The sequence below is a fragment of the Dioscorea cayenensis genome, chromosome 5 (genome assembly GCF_009730915.1).
Source record: "Dioscorea cayenensis subsp. rotundata cultivar TDr96_F1 chromosome 5, TDr96_F1_v2_PseudoChromosome.rev07_lg8_w22 25.fasta, whole genome shotgun sequence".
Taxonomy (NCBI): domain Eukaryota; kingdom Viridiplantae; phylum Streptophyta; class Magnoliopsida; order Dioscoreales; family Dioscoreaceae; genus Dioscorea; species Dioscorea cayenensis.
The window spans coordinates 24276517-24295880 of NC_052475.1; the positions used below are offsets into that span (position 1 = coordinate 24276517).

The following is a 19364-nucleotide window of genomic DNA, read 5'->3' on the forward strand; positions in this document are numbered from 1 at the left end:
CAAACTGACAGATAGGCTAAACATGTTAGCATCTTGTTCCTTTTGAACAAAGACCATGAACATCAATCATGTAGCCAACTTATATTGGATGAGCTTTGAAGTCTAAAGAGGGCTCATGGCTTGTTTCTGATCACTAGTTTCCAGTCTCAGGTATCTGAGTTGATGATTTCTTTGACTGAACTTTTTCTCTTTGAGACTCTCTATCAGTAAACCTTCACTCCAATTTGATGCTATTGATTCTTGATTTAGATTATTCATGCATGATGTTCTTTAAACTAAAGTCCTAGTTTCTCATCTCAGGATTGATGCTCACTTAATTTTAAAAATTCGAGGAAAAAGTTGGTCAAAAAATTTTGATAGTGAAACAATAGTTAGATAATGGAGTTTATTGATGACTAAGGCTTGGCCACATGCAAGTGTTGGGAACCTACATGATTGACCCAAGTCAAGGCATCTCAATGAGAAAAGTTAATTTTAAATATTAAAATATTTAACTTTTATTAATATTATTAACTCAAATTTTTTTCAGCTCAAATAAACATCTCTCTTCCAAATCTTATTCCCTAAATTAACCAAACATCTCTTTAATTAACATATGAAATGGTTTTATTTTTCTTTGAGACAGAAAGTGATTATACTTGATCTACAAATAATTGACAGACAAAAACTGTTTATGTCTAGAGGACAACTACTTAAGTAGTATTCATTGTTTATGTCTAGATTAATTAGAGTTCTAGAGTATAACTTAACAAGAGTAATAAAGGAATTAATCAAGTCTGCAAATCATTAACTTTTCAAAAAAAGCCTCGTCTTGATCTAAAAATCATTCGAAGCTTATTTCAAAAGAATCATTCGAAGCTTCATATGATTCTAAAGTATCAAAACACAAAGACAAGACTCCATGCTTATCATTAACATGATATAAAATAAAGAAAAGAAAAATATATATACAAATTGAAGGTGAACCGTACCAGATTTTTACAAAAACCTTGGACTGTCTATATATCTTCGATAGACTAAATCACATATTGAATGATATGTGTCACAAATGGAAGTGCATGATATGAAAAGTGACAGATGGCATTACATTAGCACCTCATGTTGCTCATTTTGCCTTATTTGTCAACATGAGGAGCAACTTGGGTGGGTAAAACCTAAGTACATATATATAATCCACCTTCAATACCAATAATTTACATCCTTAGGATGTACATCTTGATCAGCAACATCTTGTTCGTTTTTGAATCAATGTGACAAGAATCAATCAGGCTGAGTTTTTGATCCAGAGAAATCCAAGCTAAAGGCTGCTTCAAAGAATTGAGATTCATTGGGTCCTTCAATTTGAAACTCAGTTACAGTAGTTATCTCTTGATTGGCAGCATGCCATGAAGAAGAAGCCATCAGTCCTTGTGGTGCTGGCAGCTCTACTATTATGTTCTCTAAGATGTTAGAACTTGAACAAAAACTTTTTATTAGTGATTGTAAAATAATCACAAAAGAGTAGTGAATTAGTTCAATTACTTGGAAGGAGAGCGTTTGCTGGAAGGGAAAATTCAGTCTCTTCCAGCTTATCCCAGTTGTAGTATGCCTGTTTTGCCAGAGACTGCACATAAGCCTGCCAAAAAAAGAGTGATCAAGTCATATGGTGTTCATATGATATCTGAATTCTAATTATTCTTTCAATTGATTGGAATTCTAATGCTTACTCTCTGCTGTATAGACAGTTGATCAGGGGTATAGAGATTGCCTTGTAAGATTACACCCATTATTTCACAGATTGGATTCAAGAAGACGGTATTACCATAATAAGGATCATTGAACAAATATCTTTTTGACCCTATGGGGCATGTTTTTGCGTGGTTAATAGTTCCCTCCCACATCTTGTCTGACATAGATGATAGTATCTGATACATCAAGGTCAAGAACATATTAATTATTTTTGTGTATTTTAATTGAAACTTAAATCTGTGTCCAAAGATAGACGAAAACTTTATATATATATATATATATATATATGCATACCACTCTCAGGTGATCAGGATCAATGACCAAGAGCTTGAGGAAGTCTTGTACAGTCTCAATGTGTTCTGCACCGAGTTTCACATGAAAGGCGCCGCCTTTTCCGATCCTGTCAAGCCTCCATACATCATCAACCAGAGCTGGAGGGTAATGCTTCTTGTACACTGCAATGGATTTAGAGCTACGCCTGTTTTAGAACTGAGTCAAAACTGGCATAACATATGAAAGGGGATTGAGTCTTTTTCTAATATTCTTTGCAAGCTAGTACAGCCAACTGGATCAAGTGGACGTTTGCTTATAATTTTCATAATATCAAATAGCAAGACCCAACGTAACAACTTGTTTGGATTTTAGTTTGAATATTCATCTATAAAAAATATATGAAAGAGAACAAAAAGTAATAATTAGAGAACTCACATTCTCCTCTTTGATCTTTGACTGTGAAACGCTCAGTTAAAGCCTCAAGAATCCTCGGTCCATCATAGCTTTCAGGAACTACTCTTGCACCTATACGAAAGTGCCTACTTCGAATCCAGCTAGAGTTGTCTGTGAAGGAGAGATGAGTAATATAAGCAACACCGTCTCTCAGAGTAACCGAAACATCTCCAAGGAGCAAAGGCCTCCTGCCTTCCCTCTCCCTCATAATATTATTGTTGAATTCTGTAGCCATCCATTCTTCTCTATCACCAGGGAAGTCACCATTGACAGCCACTATTTCAACTTTTAGATTTGATAATCGGTGAAAGGCAACCGGAGTTTCACCGGTGAGTGTGTCGATGAGTTGTATTTGAAGATGGTTACCCTCCTCATCCTCGATCTTACTAAATGTGTAGATTGGGAGGATGGGTGGTTTCTTGAAGATAAGCTTCAGGTTTGAGAATTCCTCTTGTATCTGTCTTTGTGGAGACCTGCAGGCCAATGATATGTGAGAAGAATATAATTATGGTAATCATCTAACTGAAGTTAAGTTGAAATTAACATAAAATCATGAACTCTTATTAATTAATCAGATTATAATTAACTAACCTTGGAAGCATTAGTGCACCTTGAGCTAGCTTATGCTCCATCTCCTCTTTCACCTACATATAAAATCAAATCCATAATTAAGTAAAACAATAAAAAACAAACAATAGATATACTATGATGCGCTAAAGACAAGTAAACCTTGTACTATACAAAATATTAATATATTTATATATATATGTACCACTTGACGAAGCAGTGGTTCTAATGCAAGGCAGAAGTTTTGGAGCGATTTGGCCATGATAACATCTCTTATCACACTGTTGTCATAGAAGAGAAGAAAATTTAGCATAAGAAAAGAAAAGAAAAAGTTGACAAAAGTTGGTGAGTTTTGAAGAAGAGAAACCAAAAATAAAACATATAAGAAATTATATAGGGATATATATATATATATATATATATATATACTAACGTTGAGAAAGAAGGGAGTTTCTTCAGTCGCTTGCCCCCTTGTTGATCTTGGTTTTCCTTCTGATCATCTCCTTCATAAAGCCTTTTAGCTGCCATTTTCTTCACTTCTTTCACTTAAGGAGGAGGAGGAGGGGGAGGAGCTTCTATGAAACTTGGGTTGAATTTATAGATGGAAAGATAGATAGAGAATAGTGTAAATAAGACGAGGAGGAGGAAGAGAGAGATATGTGGTTATGATTCTTATGAAGGTGAGTATGATGAATTACATAGTTCTATATATACAAAGCCGCAAAATTGTAGTTTATTAAATCATTAAATGAAGGTTCATGGAAGGAACCAGGAAGGTGGTAGGAAACACACAGTTCTAATGGTAAACGAGATGACTAATTGATGATGCATACTGCTCGATGTCACTCCCGCCTTATAACGGTCAACTCGCGCCTTTTTCTACTCCCTTCTTTGTTAGGAGCTAACAAGTAACAACCATCTAGTGGAGTACTTAACCTATTTGTATATATATATATATATATATTGAAAAGTAATAATATTTTATGCAATAAAAAAATATCAGACATTATTATTATTATTATTATTATTATCTAAAACAAAAATCTTGTATCAAGAATGTAATCCTTATATCCAAATTAATAGATGCATAAAAACTGAAAATAAAAAATAAAAAAGAGAATCTTGTAGCAAAAAGGGCTAGTTGATGTGATGAACTTTTGTCCCATCAGCCTTAAAAAATAAGAACATAGCGCTCTTATTGCAAAAAATAACACGCCAGGTGATGTGATAGACTTTTATCCCATTAGCTTTATCAATTCCACCTGTAAAATTATTTCCAAAATCCTCGTCAATCGCCTCAGTGCTGTTATCAGTTTGCTAGTTGACGAATCGCAATCCGGATTTATTAAAGGCAGATGTATTGCGGACAATATTGTCGGTGCACAAGAAATCATTTTCAATTTACAAAAACGAAAATGTCTTGGTCACATCTTTAAAGTGGATTTTGCAAAAGCTTTCGACTCTCTTGACTGGAATTTTCTGCTTGAAATTCTTGCTGCTAGAGGCTTTGGACCTAAATGGATCTCCTAGTTTCACTCCATTCTTAGTACTGCCAAGGCCCAATTCATTATCAACGTAACGACTCAGGGCTACATCCGATGCAAAAGAGGCCTGAGGCAAGGCGATCCCCTTTCTCCATTGCTCTTCGCCCTTGCCGCTGATGTTTTGAGCGCTATGTTCTTCCACGCTCTCAAATCCAAAGTCTTGGTGGGTATTTCCTTGAATCATACCAATAACACTTGTCACTTCCAATATGCTGACGACCTTCTTATATTCTCTACTGGAGGACAAGAAGATCTTCATATCATTAAATTAATCATGTATCTTTATGAGGGGTCCTCTGGCTTAACCATTAATTATTCAAAAAGTTGCATGTACTCCTCTAAGTACGGCTTCTAACCTCATCATTCCTCAACTAGAATCCTAAACTGCTCCCGAAGCTGTCTCCCAATCACCTACTTAGGAGTGCCTCTTTCAGGTCGCAGACCCAAAAGAAATGAATGGGCAAAACTCATTGACATGGTTCGCTCTAGACTCACTTCTTGGAAAGTAAATTACTAATCACTTGGTGGACGCTTAACGCTCATTAACTCTGTCATCTCCACTGTTCATGTTTACTGGATGTCAGTTTTCAAGCTCCCCGCTTGGGTGATTAAAGAAATTGATAAAATTCGGAGAGATTTTTTTTGGAAAGTGCCTGATCTGGGACCTAAAGGAGTCAGATTGATAGCCTGGAACATGATCACTAGACCGCGGGAAATGGGAGGCTGGGGAATCCTTAACCTTCAGACCTTCAACAACGCTTTAATAGGAAAGTGGTGGTGGAAATTATCCTGCAATCCAAACAGCAGTTGGGCCAAAATCATCCACGCTAATTATTCTATAAATGACACTAATGGAATTCTATCCCACATTCCACCCAGAAATAAATCCTTTTTTGGGTAGGAGTGACCTCCACTTTACTCTTCTTCCGATCATGTATCATGAAAACTATCAGAAGTGGCTCTAACACTTCACTAAGTTCTGATCGTTGGCACGCTGGACTTCTACTTAAAGACTGTTGGCCCGATCTCTTCAATGATTGTACCGTCCCTTGGATTACCATCAAGCAATTCTCCTAGTTTCTAAACAATCCTCAACTTTTATTTCCCACATCCACCCCCGATATGTTATCAGCTCTTCTTGAAATTATCCCTTATTGCTCCCATATTCAAGATGATATTCACACTTGGACCCTTGAAAAAAGTGGCACGTTCACAGTCAAATCCTTTTATAAATTTCTCATTGATGGTGAAATACGCAACTCGCTTTACCCCCTTTTCTGGAAAAAATTGTTGTCCAAGCAAAATCACTCTTTTCTGCTGGCTTGCTGGGGAGGACAAAATCCTCACTCTAGCAACTCTTTTCAAGAAAGGTTACAATTTTCAAAACTCCACCAATACCTGTGTCATTTGCCACAATGCCTCTGAAAATCTTCAACATCTCTTCATCGACTGTGTTTTCTCCAAACGCATCTGGGCATTTTTTTCTCAAATTTTAGAATTAAACTCTCTTCCACAGACAATTCTCTTACTGTGGACCAATTGGATACCATCCTTAGTCCCTCAACACCGAATCGCTGGGACCTCACTTCCCGTGCAATCTTATGGAATATTTGGCTCGAAAGAAACAATCACATCTTTCAATTGACTGCATCATCGCATCTCATTATTATTTATAAAACTGCTAATATGCTTCTTCTTGGTTCTCAACAGCTACTGATAGGTATCAACAAAACCTCAATGAAGCATCACAGAAAATCAAGCGCTCAATCAACTTCTACAGCGCTAAAACCTCAAATCCTACTAGCGACTCCGACCACAATGCAGCTCAGGAGTAGTTGCTCCTTCTACATTTCTAGACAGGCCTGAGATGCCAGACGATGTCTTCCGCCTGCTTAAACTGTTATCTACTTTCTGTTTTATTAGCTGTACTTTGTCTCCTCACTTTTGGTGAGAGGATTTAACTCTTTGTACTTTTGTCTTTCCTATCAATAAATCAGTGGTTTATCCACTTTTCTTAAAAAAAAAAAGGTTATGTTATGTTTCATTCATATGAATTTAAAGTATTTATGATCAAATGACCAAATAGTTTTAGATGGTTTTCAATGTCCTTTGTTAATTACTAGGATTTAAAATCCCTAACATTGGACATCAAAACCTCAAAGTTTAACTTCCTTAATGTGTACCTATATAATGGGGGAAGTATTGTAGATCCACAAACCTTATGTACTTTTTTTTTTCACCATACATCTAAAATTTTGTGATATTATGTAGATCAGAATCAATTATTTGAGCCTGACTTTATTCCCTCGAGCCAAGGAATGATTGCAAATAATATCCAACCAAAAGTAACAGAAATTTGGTGTTCTTTTTTATGTAAATTAAGTTATAATAATCTTTATTATTACTCTTGATTTCTAATTCCCAAGCAACAGAGCAGGTGACCAGTACTTATAATTAGAAAGTACACAAGTGTCCATTCCCTTGTACATAATCATTGTCCTTTCTTTAATAAACACTTCCATCAGTGACAAATTATTAAACACAAAAAAAAAAAAAGAGGTTTGTTTCTTTTAGTCCTCTTTGGTTGATATTAGCCATTTAGGTGCTCTTGTGGACCAAAAGGGAAATAGCACAAAGGATATGATAATCAAAGACAAGCTTTGGGAAGGACTTTGAAAGCAGACTTTGGGGTCTATTATCTTATATATATATATATATATATTATTACAAGTTGTACGCGCATTGATCCCTATTCAAGCGGAGATAGCTGACTAGACCAATTGGACACGGATCCTGTAGCCTTTGATTTTGATAGCTTGGCTTCTCTTCATTGTACTCTGATTGGTAACATCACTAGATCCTGAATGAGACCTATACGCGCTTTATATTGTTAATTGTTTTCCTTTTTTAAAAAAAAATTATATTTGTCTTTTATTCTTGAGTTCATTGTCCTGACTTCATTGATCTCACTTGAAGATTAGATTTTTAAAATTAAGGAGTGTCTTTTGGAGAGAGAGAACTGATACAAGGAAATTCAATTCTTATGTTAGTTTTCTTGGGTTGGTTTCTGTACAAGTTCCATGCTTGGAAAAAATTATAATCCTTTTGGCCTCATATTACAAAGTAATTTCAGAAAAATAAAAGACTTTCTAAAGAAACGCGTATTTGATTTTATGAATTAGGACCCACACGGGTGTCATAAATAACTGCAAACTGAAAACTGAATATCATTCTTGGTTCATATGTATGGCCTTTTAAAATGATTCATTTTTTATATAACAATAATATTAATAAGTTCTTACATTTAAAAATAACTCTTATTATCAGTCACTGATTAATGGATTAAAAACTAAGAATTTAAAATATTCCAGAGATGTGCAATTTCTAAAACCATTGACCGCTTTAATTGTGGAATTCAGTGTCAATGCTACTTAATTCATTCTTATACCTACGCTCACCAAACCCATACTCCAACCATAACCTAATCCCCATGATACTGGAATTGACTCAACCTTCACTGTTGACCAACCATTGGCGCATTTGATTAGGATCCATTCACAATGAAGCTCAAAATAATTTACACACCTGTGATGCATCTAATTTGCCCAAATGTATAGTTTAGACATAGTTGTTTAAATTTAAACTGGTGGTTCATAGCATTCCAAGATATAAACATGAACCAGAAACAAATCAATGAAAGCTCCATCACTCTGCCTTTGACATGAGAGGCTCCTCGGGGTCACGCAGGGACCCGAACATCCAGTCCATCCATATGGTGTAATGACCATAGTTGTGGCGGTAGGTGGTGTGGTGTATTGTGTGGTAGCCAGCACCCATGACAGGCCAAACTTTGGCATGGATGCAATCATGAATGTTTGCGGTCCAGATTGCCTCCCAGAATAAGAGCAGTATATGTGTCATGAAATGAGTCGGGATAAGGAACAGAGCCATAACATGAGGAGATGCCTGAAGTATGCCATCCAATGGATGGAATGCCAAACCTGGAAATAGAGAAAGATCACTTAACTATTCGAAAAGCAGGATTAACTACGCTTCATTCTTAATAGTAATAAAAAAAAGTTGTCAATGGATTTATGAGAGAGAACAAACTTGAATCAGAAAAATGAATGAAACTAGGTAATGCCTTTTCTCAATAACAATAGAACAGATTAGGTTAGGATGCAGTCAAACCATCAAGTGATTGATTACTTGATGCAACAACAGTATTCATATCTTTAAGGTGCATGACCCACACAAAACTATGGCATTCATGGAAATATTCCTTCCATCGGTATCACCCGCTGTTTGTTTGACTAGCATTCCTCTTTGTTTATGATATGTTGGGTGCTCAGTTCATGATGTAGAAGACTTCAGCATGGGCTAGACACCTATTACACCCCTTTCATAGTTGATGCTGTTCTTTATTACTTTTATTTGTTTTTCTTAATACTGCAGTAATGCTAATGTAGGCAACAACACTTGAAGTGAATAATATATACTTCTGGAGTGGGTCATCAAACGTATCAGATGAAATAATCTACAAAATCAGGACTGGAGATTCAATTGCTTAAAAGAAATGTAAAGTAAAAAAATAATACTTTGCTCATCATAAAATATGACAATGATAGTATAGTCAAATAAAGAAAATGGATATTGACAGAAAGAAAAAGCTAATTGTGATAAAAGTGAGTCAATCCCCTAATGAGCAAGTGACAACACATACAGATATTTATTGGGTGATAAGAACATAAACTTATTAAATAAATGCCCAAAGAATATAAAGAGGGAGTTCATAATCTACCATCAATCTTATTGGCATCTGTCCAAAACAAAATGTTATTCTAAACCATGATGTTCTTATAGACTGCATCCATGAATTCCACCAAATATATTCTTCGTGTTCCAAAAGTAAATTGACTAGAAAGAATAGATCCCCACCTGCTAATATCAATATGAATCCTATGACCAAAAGTGTCCGAGTGTTGCTAAGCAGTTTTTGGATATCAAACGGACCTCTCCAGATGGTAATCTTAATGTTATAGAATGCAATAGAAGGAACGGAACGGGTTACCTACTCCCAGGTGAGCCTCACAAGCTTTCTTTGTTTATTGTATACCAAGTATTACAATCATGGAAAGCATGTTTCTAAAAGGTGATGATCTTATTGCTCCATAAACACAAATATGGCATAAAAAAATTCATATTGCTTTTAATGTCAGGTAAATAATTAGTAAAACTTACCAGCAAAGGGTGAAAGAGTGTTCTGCTTGTTATATATATGGTGCGTTGCATGAAGATGCTTGTATAATGGTTTGATGTCATGCAACTCCCGGTGCATCCAGTAAATCCCAAATTCACAGAAGACTAAATATATTATTAGGTAAGTTATGTAGGCGAGCCAACCAACTTCACTAATACTAGAGAAACATCTAGTCCACCCACTTTCCACCATGTATTCTGAGAGTGTTGGAAGTGCACAGTAGCAAGGCATAGCCTTCATTGCAACCACTATTTGCAGAAACATGGCCTTTCTGGACGGTATAGCATCTGCAAAAAGGAAGAAAGAAAATAGAGTGAACAAAAGTTATAACAGAAGCTTTACAAGAAGTGAATGCTATGGATCCAAAAGCATATGAAAATGCTAGTGAATTTGAGAAAAGAAAACAGATACCTGAATCTACATGAGTTCATAAAACAATAGAATTAAAAAAAGGGTGGCGAGATGTTTAGAAAAACAGATCAAATGATAAAAGAAAATCTGGACTAAGAAACTTGAAAAGATAAATAATTAAATGGCGATGCTGTTATCTTACAGTAATTTAACTGATTAAAATTATTAAAATCACAAATAAAGTGCCCACCCCATAAGCAAAATCAGGACTTATCCGCTTCAACTAATGGATTATAGTTTGATCTTGAATAACAACAAACATTCTAAAAGAATATACAAGGGAAAAAGATATGACAGAAATAAAAGTGTAAATTGTGTGGGCATACAAAGGAAACTCAAAATTGTGACACATGGACCATGTAATATATGACATGTTTACTCTTGAAAACAGCACAACAACATACTACTTGTTTATTTGGAGGAACTCCATAAGTATTCAGTATATTGGATGCTCTATTCCCAAATGAAATATCAAAACTATCTAAAAAATGTGCATATATTTAATAAGGTTTGACACCAAGCTTCAAAGAATATAATTAATAGACATACCAACAGATACTGTTCAATATTTTTCTGGCCTAATTAACCAAGGCATATCTAAATAACCAAGAAGGTTTACACTCCATGCTAGTCCATATCCTGAATTTCCATATAGCACATACAAAAGTAAGCAACAATAAGCTAAGAAATCTACATCCTGAATGAACCCCTTATGTGATTATGTCCATTAACAGACATGCAGTACTCTTCCGTAGATTTTGGACCTAACCAACCACAGCATATCTAAATAATCAAGAAGGTTTACACTTCCCACTCGTCCATATCCTGAATTTCCACACAGTATATACAAAAGCAAGCGGCAATGAGCTAAGAAATCTAAATCTTGAATGCCCCTTTATTTCATCAAGCCCTCTAACTTAAGAGTGACATAAGAAAACAACAACAAAATCACACCAGATGTTTATTTTACAGTAGACAAAAGAAAACAACAACAAATCAAGCTATAGCACTCTTCAGTCTATAATCTACAAAGGCCACAAACTACAGATTCACAAGGATACAACTTAAGAGTGACATAAGCAGCACATAAAATCATTACCAGCTATGACATTTCAAACCAATGAGCCACCAAAAACTGGACCTTTATCATTATAAACTACTGATCCACTGGTTAGTTGCACGCCCAAATTAAAAATTCAAAGCAAAAGAGAGACAACACTAAATCAGCAGCCACCACGACTCCAACACCAAAATCAGCCCAAAATTTGGAGAAAAAACGGAGAATTGGAAATCAAAATCAATAAACAACAAGATGATTTTGAGGATGCAAACCTTTGGGGACGTAGACATTGCGTTTCAAGTAGTAGATGTAGAAGCACCAAAGCAACCCAGATACCAAGTAGAGAATGGTACCGCCAACGTAGTTCCGAACCCAAGACTGAAGCGGCCGCGGGAGGCCTTTCCAGGCGCCGTCGGGCAACAGATTACCCAGAACAATGCCATTGTACCAGTCGGTCTCCTCCACGAAGCGATGCAAGTACTCTTCGGAGATCACCATGGAGATGCTCGAAGTCGACACAGGCTACGGGATCTTCTGCGATGCGAGGAGTGGCAGCAAGGAGCTTGTTTGATCGCTCCCTTCACAACCAATGGTACTCCTACCACTGCCAGATAACAAAGAATACAGGGTTAATAGTTATACACGCACAAACCCTGTGTTTTAGAATTTCAATTTTTTCAAGGGGTTATACGAAATAAGAAATATTTGCAAAACGTTTTTTTCCTTTACTTTTTTTCACAAAATGCGTGTCTAAGGTAAATGCATTATTTTGGGTGAATTTTGAACTTCAACCTTGGATCCTCCTTAAATATATATCCTATAGAATGTTAGTGGGGATGGTTTTTTTTGAAGAATAAAGAGGAAGAGATTAGAAAGAAAATAGTGCACAAGTCTTCAAGGCGTGTGAAACACTTTTTTTTTAGGCTTAATTCACCTCTACCTAATTTCAAACCTTGGATGCAAAATGGATTGAATGGTGAATTTTCTTTAGGATACAATGAAGACCCTTAAATACGGTTTGCACTTCCAAACTCAAGCAAAAGACAATGATGGACTTTTCTGAAGTGAAAGTTTGTTCTATCTTTTCGTGCGACTCGAAAAAGACAAAGCAAATGAACTCGTGAGGGAGTTTGTTTTTCATTCATTTAACTTGAATGATGATAGGAGATTATTTTTATAGGAATGAAGTGGTGTTTACTAAAGAGACACACCACTTCAATAATGAGTGTCATTTAAAAAAACACATCACTTCATTATACCACTTCAATAAAAAGACACATTATTTCATTAATGAGACACCATTTCATTAAATAGACACACCACTTTACTTATGAGAAACTATTTCATTAATTAAACATCTTTTCAAATAAAATAAAATAATCATTCATTAATTAATGAAATTACAAATGATAAGCTCTCATTAGTTGTATTACAAGTGGTGTTTATTATATTAATGTCTTTTCATTTTTAAAATCCTCACATAGAAAACCCCAATATCAATCGGTGAAAAAAATTATTGATATTTATGTATTTTTTTAAATTTACATGTTAAAAAAAAAACCACCCGAACATAACGTATATGGTTATGAAGGTGATGGATAAATTTTTTGAGTGAGCACCGAACTTTGTCATATTTTAATTTTATTTCTCCGGCAAGGAATTTGGGGGATTCCGGTCACAATTCAATGACGTGGAGGCCCATGGACTTTGTTAGCATGCCACCTCCATAACTTTATACGCCTTCTGATGTCTTTTCTTTCATCTGGATATTAATTCACCAGTATCCACCAATTGAAAACTAGTTATCAAACTGAAAACATGACAGTTCAGTATTCACTCAAAAAATTTACTCTTAGGGGGCGTTTGGTTCACAGTAATGACATATTACCATGGTAATGAGATCACGCAGTAATGTGATCGAATGTTATATGTCCGGAATGTTGTGCTAATGTGAAATTACTATGTTTGGTTGAAAAATTTATATTACTCAGTAATCTTTCAATACCATGTTTGGTTAGTCATGGTAATCACCACGATAATATATCAAATTTACCAAAAATACCCTTTACATATAAAATTTTTGAAAAAAATATAATTTAAATTATTTAGATAAATAAATAATTAAATTATAATATTAAAAAAAAATTTCACAATTTTTTAAAATAACTTTGAATTTACTAAAATACCTCTACGTATAAAATTTTTGAAAAAAACATAATTTAAAAGTATTTAGATAAATAATAAATAATTAATAATATCAAAATTTATTTTTTTACAATTTTTAAAAATACCTTTGTATTTACCAAAATACGCCTACATATAAAAAAAATTTGAAAAAAACTTAATTTAAAGTATTTAGATAAATAAATAATTAAATTATAATATCAAAATTTATTTTTTTTAACAATTTTTAAAAAATACCTTTGTATTTACCAAAAATACCCCTATGTATAAAAATTTTTGAAAAAAACATAATTTAAAAGTATTTGGATAAATAAATAAATAATTAAATTATAATATCAAAAAAATTATTTTTTTCCATAAATTTTTAAAAGTACCTTTGTATTTACCAAAAATACACCTATGTATAAAATTTTTGAAAAACATAATTTAAAGTATTTAGATAAATAAATAATTAAATTATGATATTAAAAAAATTATGTTTTACAATTTTTAAATACTTGTATATTTACCAAAAATACCCCTACGTATAAAAAAATTTGAAAAAAACTTAATTTAAAAGTATTTAAATAAATAATTAATTAAATTATAATATCAAAAATTATTTTTTTGTACAAATTTTTTTAAAAATATCTTTTTATTTACCAAAATACCTCTACATATAAAAAAATTCACAAAACTTAATTTAGAATATTTAGATAAATAAATAATTAAATTATAATATCAAAAAAATAATAAGGGAAAAATAAAAAAATTAGAGAGTGTAAGAAGGAATTGAATTAAATGAGTGAGGGCGTAATTGGAAAAACAAAACATTACACATTACCACCAACTTGTAATCTAGATAGACACTTTATTTTTGCAGTAATCACATTACCATCTTATTTTGGTAATATTTCACTATTTGGTAATCTCATATTACCGTCAACATTACCGATGCTACAGTACCAAACATGGTAATCTATCCAGATTACCACTTGATTCCCGGTAATCTGAAAAGATTATCACGAACCAAACACCCCCTTAAGGTGATAGTCCAACTTATATTTGACTTCCATGCTGGATATTAAGATTTGGGCACCTTGAAATGAGTTTGTGATAAGTTGCATAAAATGACAATAATATTTGCAAAGTTATATTTTGGAGTGAAAGAATAAATACTATGGACATGACAACTGAGGTGTCATGTTGGATGGCAAAACTTAAGTAGGTCATGTGCATTTTTATTTGATGAATTGGAACTCGGAAAAGGTTTACTCTTATTTTACCCTTATTTTAAATCTAAACTATTCTTCTATAGATATTTAATGAATCTAAAAAAACGAACACCATTATCTTATTTATTTACTTAGTTTAATGGGTAAAAATGTTTAATTTGATAGAATACTTTCTTCAATTCTTCTCAACCAAACTATTTTTCACTTATGTCCTTTATATTTAATCGATATTCAAACAAAAGACATAAATATGATAGTGTCTGAATAAAATTTTTTTTTTTACACTGGACGACAAGTATTCCCATTTAAAATTAATAGTGTTCAAATATTTATTTGCATTTTAATAGAATTGCAAAGTACAAGAGATAAAGAAAAAATTGGTGGGTTGGACTTTAAAATTATCTTTTTAACTAGATAATTTTATCAATTATTTTTATATTATCTAAATTTTATTTTCAACATATAAAAAAACATACTTAATCTCAATTATTTAAACATGAAATTTATCAATTTCAAATATAACCCTAATGCTAATTAAGATTTGCTTAAATTTTTCATATGTTACAAGGGCAAATATGACATGACCTAATGATTAATCTCAATTCAAACAATCTTGATTAAAAAGTTAAATTAAAGAACCATACTTATTTGATTGAACACTTTTCTGCTAGCCTAAATTAACCATCACCTTATTACCTCTTTGGAGATGGATAAAAAAAAAAGGGCAAACAAATGATATGCCATGAGAAGCCAATTAATTTGACTGATTGGCAAACAAACATTTCTTTTGACATTGATGATAACTTTCCCAAAGAGTGTCCTCTATAAAAGCACCACTGCACCACCTTTAGCTTTTAGTTGTCTTTACCACACAACATCCCTTTCTCTGATCCTTCTCACCAACTATACCACTTGTTTTTAGCACCACTAATCAAGTGTTCTTATTTAGTAAGTAACAAATCACTCTTTTTCCTCTTTCTCTCCCAGTCTTCCCTCCAAAGCATATGCAAAAAAATTAGATATTAATGTATTATTATTAATTTATTATGTTTATGGCAGCAAAAAGCAGATGCACAATAATGAGGCCAAATATTCGATTGAACAGTACAATTGGACCCACCTGTCACCCTGTGCCCTCTGAACTACGAAAGTTGCCCAGAATCCAATGGTCAATATAATGCCCTTGTAATGCTCTTTCTTTCTCTTTCTCTTATATCCAGTTATTTTTACGTTTTGTGTAAAAAACAAAAACAGATAACATTGATAGATAAATTAACTCTCTCGTGGCCAATTAATAACTAGACCATTTAAGTTCATCGACTGACAAGACTGCTACGATTGGACCCAGACATGAACACACACATGCCCGTTGGAAATTAATTAGGCTCACGCTTTCGGTATCTGACAACCTAAACGAAAAATAAAATAGGAATTAAACGAGTCACGCGAGTCACAGAGCGGGAGCGTCCTCGGACACCGAATCAGAGACCGAGTCGGACTCAATCGTTGGCGAGACCGACGCATTCGGATCACCGCCGCAACGGATCTCTTCGATCATCCTCACTACCTGGCTGATTTTGGGCCGTTGATCCGGCGACGTCGCGGTGCATCCGAGTGCCACCTGGAGCATCGCAACCATCTCTTCTTCGATTCCCCTGCACCTCATGAGCTCCAAGTCGAACACCTCCGCCGTCCACTCCTCCCGCACCACCGACTGCACCCACCGAGGGAGATCCCCGGCGTCCGATGCCGTTCGCCCTGTGAGGAGTTCCAGCAGCACTACCCCGAAGGAGTAGACGTCTCCCCGTTGCGACGACCATGGCCGCCGTCCGTCAGCTGGTACCTCCGGAGGACGGTAGCCCCCGGACCGTGCCGTTGCTGCCGGGCCGAGCAATGCGAGGCCGAAGTCAGCGAGCCGTGCCGCACCAGTCTTGTCGATCAGGATGTTGGTGGACTTTACGTTACCGTGCGCCAGCCTCGGCGACCGGCTCGCGCCGTGAATGTGAGCCAGGCCACGCGCAGCCCCCAGCGCCACTCGCATTCGCACTCCCCACTCCACCGGCATCCGTCCCGGCCCTCGATTGCCTGTAAAAACGAGGAAGCAGCGAAGAAAGCTCAAAAAAATTTAAAGCTTTTGAACTTCAGAGTGTTGTCAAGCAAGGGAAAATGGGATTAGTACCGTGGAGAAGAGAGAAGAGGTTGCCGCCGGGCATGTAGTCGTAGACGAGGAGTTTCTCGTCGCGAGCGTAGTAGTAAGCCTTGAGGAAAACGAGATTCGGGTGGCGTAGACGGCCGAGGATCTCCATCTGCTGCTCGAACTCGCGTTTGCCAATGGTGGATGGGGCGTCGCGGAGGCGTTTCACGGCGACGACGCTGCCATCGTCGAGGACGGCTTTGTAGGCTGTGCCGTACCCGCCCTTGCCGAGCATCTCTGCTGACGCACGGAGGAGGTCTTCCAGCTCGAATCTTTTTCCTTCTTCGAAGAACACCATCCGGCCCCGCTCAAACCCTCCGGCAGTGGCGCCGCCGGCGCTGCAGTATGGGCTCGAAGAGTACACGATTTTCTCGCCCTCTTGGAGATGAGAACGAGTTTTGGAAGTGAACTTGCGCCAGAAGTAGAGGAAGAGAAGGCCTGAGACTACGAGAAGAGCGGCGAAGTCACCGGCGACGATGGCAATGACCGCCGCTCTGCTTATCCCTGCTCGGCGATGATGCTCATCCATGGGTGATGGAATCCCTTCAGGCTTCGAGCCGGGAGATGATGAAATGATAGCGGCGGCGGGGGGAACAGGAGCAGCGGCGGAGACAGCGGTACGGCACGACGAAGCCAGCGGGGGGCCACAGAGTCCCGGGTTCCCAGCAAAGACAGCGGCGGAGAAGGACGCCAGCGACTGCGGGACCGCTCCAGTGAGTGCATTAGAAGAAAGGTTGAGATCCTGCAAACTCGGAAGTACAAGACCGGAGATTGGGCCGGTGAGACGGTTAGAGTCGAGCCGGAGAGTCAGCAGCCGAGGTAACCGGTTCAAAGCCAGGGGAATGGAGCCGGCGAGATCATTGGAAGAAAGATCAAGGCGGTAGAGGCGAGAGAGAGAGCCGAGAGAAGGAGGGATGGGGCCGGAGAGCGAGTTGTTGGAAAGGAAGAGGAGCTTGAGAGCGATGAGAGAGGAAAAGTCAGGGATGAAGCCAGAGAGGAGGTTGTCCTTCAAGCTGAGGACACGGAGCTCGGAGAGGTTGGCGAGGGAAGCCAGGGACTCACCGGAAAGGGTGAGGTCCTCGAGGACAAGGCGCGAGACGCGGCCCTGGACGCAGGAGACTCCGCGCCAGGCGAAGCACGGGGTGGGCGAGGAGGAGGTGTTCCAGCTGAGAAGGTTGTTGGAAGAGTCTGCTAGGGTTTTGAAGGCCAGGAGGGCGACAAGGTCAGAGTCCAGAGAGGAAGAAGATGAGAAATGTGGGAAGTGGAGGATAAGAATTAGGGTTAGGGTTAGGGGTTTGGAAACAATGTGGGGAGATGGTGAGCTTCTTCTTCTTCTCCATTCCTTTGTTTGTATCTTTGTGAGCAGTATGGATAGAGAGAGAGAGAGAGAGAGAGAGAGAGAGAGGTAACTGAACTAAACTTAAACTAGGGATTTGGTTTGGGTCTTTGTTATTTATTGCTTTATTTTGGGAGAGTGTGTGTTGGGGGATGAGTACTTGAATGGACGTTGGAAAACTATACGTTAGAAACGGATAAGAAGTAAATGAAAAGCATGAAATATTTATTGAAAAAGAAAATTTCTATGTTTATAACACCAATTAATAGATGATTATATTGGGAACAAAAATCAAAATTGTGCTGCTATTTTAGTGTACTGTAATCCTTGTTTAACAATCATTGGGTAGAGGCACAATTTCATTGGGTCTCAAGCATATGTTTCTTTTGACATGCATCCAATGGGGATTTTTATTTCTGAGAGATTTATTTGTTACTACTCTTGTTTTCACTGTTTACAGATGTTTAGTATTAAATACCAAATGAAAAATATATATATATATTTGAAACATTGAACACATGAGAAAAGAAACTGGGACCCATGTGTGAAGGAGGTAATACAATTACAAGGGGAGGAGTGTCATCTCGTTTTATCTTTTTCTTGTCTTTCGTTCTCAGGCTTTCAACCACATCGAGACAAAGTAGCAGGGCTCTCTGTTTCCGAGCAGTAGGCACAGTTTTGGAAAGCTCAGTGGCAATACCGTGATTCCACTTTCTAGCGTGGGTTCTTTAGATAATACTCTTATGTCGTCTAGTAAAGACTTTTATAAGTTGCCTTTCTCTGCCCCAACCGAATTGGCGATAATACCCCTGTTCTTCTTGTTTACACAATTACACCCAAACACTGAGCCCTTAACTTTGTGGTCAAATGCTTTTTCAGGATAACGAAGACAGATCAAAAAGATTAAAGGTTAAAAAAACTTTTATTTTTTAATTAGTTCACATTTTTTTATCTTAAAATTAATATATACCCTTTGGATCATTGACAAAACTTCAATGCATGATTTGGTACAATCTAAAGAACAACATTGGATGCTTAGTTATAAATACAAACTCTTACAATCAATGTCATACAGCTCTTGTACGTGTATTGTGAGAAATCATGTATCTCATCTACTAGAAATAATACTACACTGAAAGT

The 19364-nt window shown here is 36.4% G+C and overlaps 3 protein-coding genes across 4 annotated transcripts; all 3 read right to left on the reverse strand.

Moving 5' to 3' along the window:
• Window positions 1-988: 988 nt before the first annotated feature.
• Window positions 989-3708, reverse strand: LOC120260696 (calmodulin-binding protein 60 B-like). 2 transcript variants are annotated; one of them, XM_039268240.1, is made up of 8 exons: window positions 3455-3708; window positions 3227-3302; window positions 3046-3098; window positions 2437-2927; window positions 2023-2183; window positions 1707-1904; window positions 1522-1615; window positions 989-1424 (listed from the first exon to the last, which is right to left on the reverse strand). In XM_039268240.1, exons 1-8 carry the CDS (start codon window positions 3547-3549, stop codon window positions 1261-1263), a joined length of 1332 nt encoding a protein of 443 aa, XP_039124174.1. In that variant the 5' UTR covers window positions 3550-3708; the 3' UTR covers window positions 989-1260. The 2 variants fall into 2 exon arrangements, with proteins under 2 accessions (XP_039124174.1, XP_039124173.1); XM_039268239.1 differs by having other exon boundaries at window positions 989-1427.
• Window positions 3709-8126: 4418 nt separating this feature from the next.
• LOC120259826 (delta(7)-sterol-C5(6)-desaturase-like) lies at window positions 8127-11916 on the reverse strand. Its single transcript, XM_039267273.1, has 3 exons — window positions 11569-11916; window positions 9807-10112; window positions 8127-8566 (listed from the first exon to the last, which is right to left on the reverse strand). Exons 1-3 carry the CDS (start codon window positions 11792-11794, stop codon window positions 8271-8273), a joined length of 828 nt encoding a protein of 275 aa, XP_039123207.1. The 5' UTR covers window positions 11795-11916; the 3' UTR covers window positions 8127-8270.
• Window positions 11917-15872: 3956 nt separating this feature from the next.
• On the reverse strand, window positions 15873-19206 carry LOC120260150 (probable leucine-rich repeat receptor-like protein kinase At1g68400). The gene is made up of 3 exons (XM_039267591.1): window positions 19195-19206; window positions 16874-18302; window positions 15873-16779 (listed from the first exon to the last, which is right to left on the reverse strand). The coding sequence occupies exons 1-3, from the start codon at window positions 19204-19206 to the stop codon at window positions 16145-16147; spliced, it is 2076 nt and encodes a 691-aa protein (XP_039123525.1). The 3' UTR covers window positions 15873-16144.
• Between the last annotated feature and the right edge of the window lie 158 nt (window positions 19207-19364).